The 1938-nt window shown below is 34.5% G+C and overlaps 1 protein-coding gene across 2 annotated transcripts in view; it reads right to left on the bottom strand.

The window, feature by feature from the left end:
- Window positions 1-1684: 1684 nt before the first annotated feature.
- Window positions 1685-1938, bottom strand: part of MED6 (mediator complex subunit 6) — a 31203-nt gene continuing 30949 nt past the window's right edge. For both annotated transcript variants that reach the window (XM_006884728.1, XM_006884729.1), the window contains exon 7: window positions 1685-1843. In XM_006884728.1, coding sequence (XP_006884790.1) covers window positions 1685-1843 — 159 coding nt within the window. The remainder of the gene's footprint in view (window positions 1844-1938) is intronic.

Here is a 1938-nt window from a genome sequence, read left to right as displayed (position 1 = left end):
AAACACTTTCACATAGTCAATAAAGTAAAGCAGACATACTTAGTGTATTTTTTTACTTTCAGGTATGATCCACCTGACATTAGCAATGACATCCCTGGTGCCACAGCCTCTGTTAAACCCAGCTTGCACTTATGGCAATTATCTTTCAGTGAAATTTTCTAGCTGTTTTTGAATGCTCATCCGCAGTATATTGCTTGTATGAGATACTGATACTGTTTGGTAATTTTGACATTCTGTTGGATCATCTTTCTTAGGAATGGGAATAAACAGTGATCTCTTCCAGTTAGTTAGCCAGGCAGCTCTTCCAAATTTTTTGGTACATTCTGGCACACTATCACAAACTTCAACTAGATCCTGCTTGATTTACAATTTCCAAAATCCCACTGGAGGGTCAGCTATGAGTTGGTTCTGAATCAATGGCCATGGAATGAGTGAATGACTGTAGAAAATAAGATACTTCATAAAGTTAGAAAATAAAAAGGAAAAATTGTTCAGCCATTTAAAAGCAGGTTTTGGAGAGCTCTGTTGGCCTAGTGGCAAGAAGCTGCACTGCAATCCCAGAGGCGCATGGTTCGAATCCACCAGATGCTCTGCCGGGAAAGGAGGGACAATCTCCTCCTGTACCAGTCAGATCTGATTTGACGGTACACAGACACACAAAATAATAATAAAATAAAATAAAAAAAAATTTTAAAAAAAGCAGGTTTTTCCTAATTAAGTAGCATGAAAGGTATAAATTCAAATACTGGGTAGTAGCAAAGTTCTGGAGGGCTGGACACTTTCCTAATAGCCTGTGATAGTTGGTCCAGATTCTTTTATCTATACAACTTGGCAATATGCACTAAGCAGTAAGAATGCACAGAAAATGCACTTCTGAGATTTTATAGTAAAAAATACTAAATATTAAATATTCACTATAAGTAAATATAATTATTACAGCTTTTCTTACTAAAAATGGGGAAAACCAAAATATACCACAGGGCAAGTTTTAAGAAAACTATGGTGTAATTATATTAAATTATTCAGCACTGTAACACAGAGTTTATAAAAATGATGTAAACATAGGGTTAGGGTTAGAAACAAAAAAGAAAAATTATGTAAACACGTGAAAATGCTTACAACAAACATAATATGAGAAAGAAAAACTATAGGAAGAGAGTTATTTCAAAAGAGTTTTAAAAAGTGTCTACTTGTACAAAAAGAAAAAACATTTATAGCACTGTTACATTATTCATAAAATGATAGTATTTGTAGAGTGATGCGTAAGTGTTTCTTTTTCAAGTTGTCAGTAACCATTTATTATTTTAATAATGGAGAATATGTTACTAATAGAAGAAGTATGTTGTTACTTATGTTAATCTATAAATTCAAGAAATCAAGCTGGAAATAATTCAGAAAGAGCAGAAAAGAGGGTGAGGGGAGAAGACATTAAAAAGCAACATATGCAAAAAACTTTATTTTGTTTTTACACACATATATAATATGGTACATTTAAGTGGTGCAGGCTGAACAAGTCCAACAGCCTAAAGACTACATAAAGATACACAAGAAATATTCACAAAGGAAACAAATAATACAAAGGAGAAAGCTGTTTAAAAAACATGTCAAAGCTTAAAAGTTTATGAGCTAGCCACAGAAATGAGGTAAGGTAGTAGACAAGTCTTGATAGCTTCTCTTCTAAAACTCACTGGAGTCTCATCCGTTTCTCAGGGGGGCCTTTTGTGCTTACTGTCTGTTGGGTATGCTCGGTAGTCTCTTTCTCATCAGATTTGACAGCTTCCGGTAAAGGTTCTAGATCTTTCTTTGTTTGATCCACTGGGACAGGTTTTTCTCCAGACTTTTGCTGTACAAATTTAGGTGGAAATTTTTGTCTGAGATCTAAAAGTAAGGCATCCACACGCTGTCTCTGGAAAATAGAGCTTGGTTCTTCTTTCCTCT

The sequence above is a fragment of the Elephantulus edwardii genome, unplaced genomic scaffold (assembly GCF_000299155.1).
Source record: "Elephantulus edwardii isolate Elephantulus edwardi_28Jun2011 unplaced genomic scaffold, EleEdw1.0 scaffold00037, whole genome shotgun sequence".
Taxonomy (NCBI): domain Eukaryota; kingdom Metazoa; phylum Chordata; class Mammalia; order Macroscelidea; family Macroscelididae; genus Elephantulus; species Elephantulus edwardii.
This window is presented reverse-complemented; position numbering and strand designations above follow the sequence as displayed.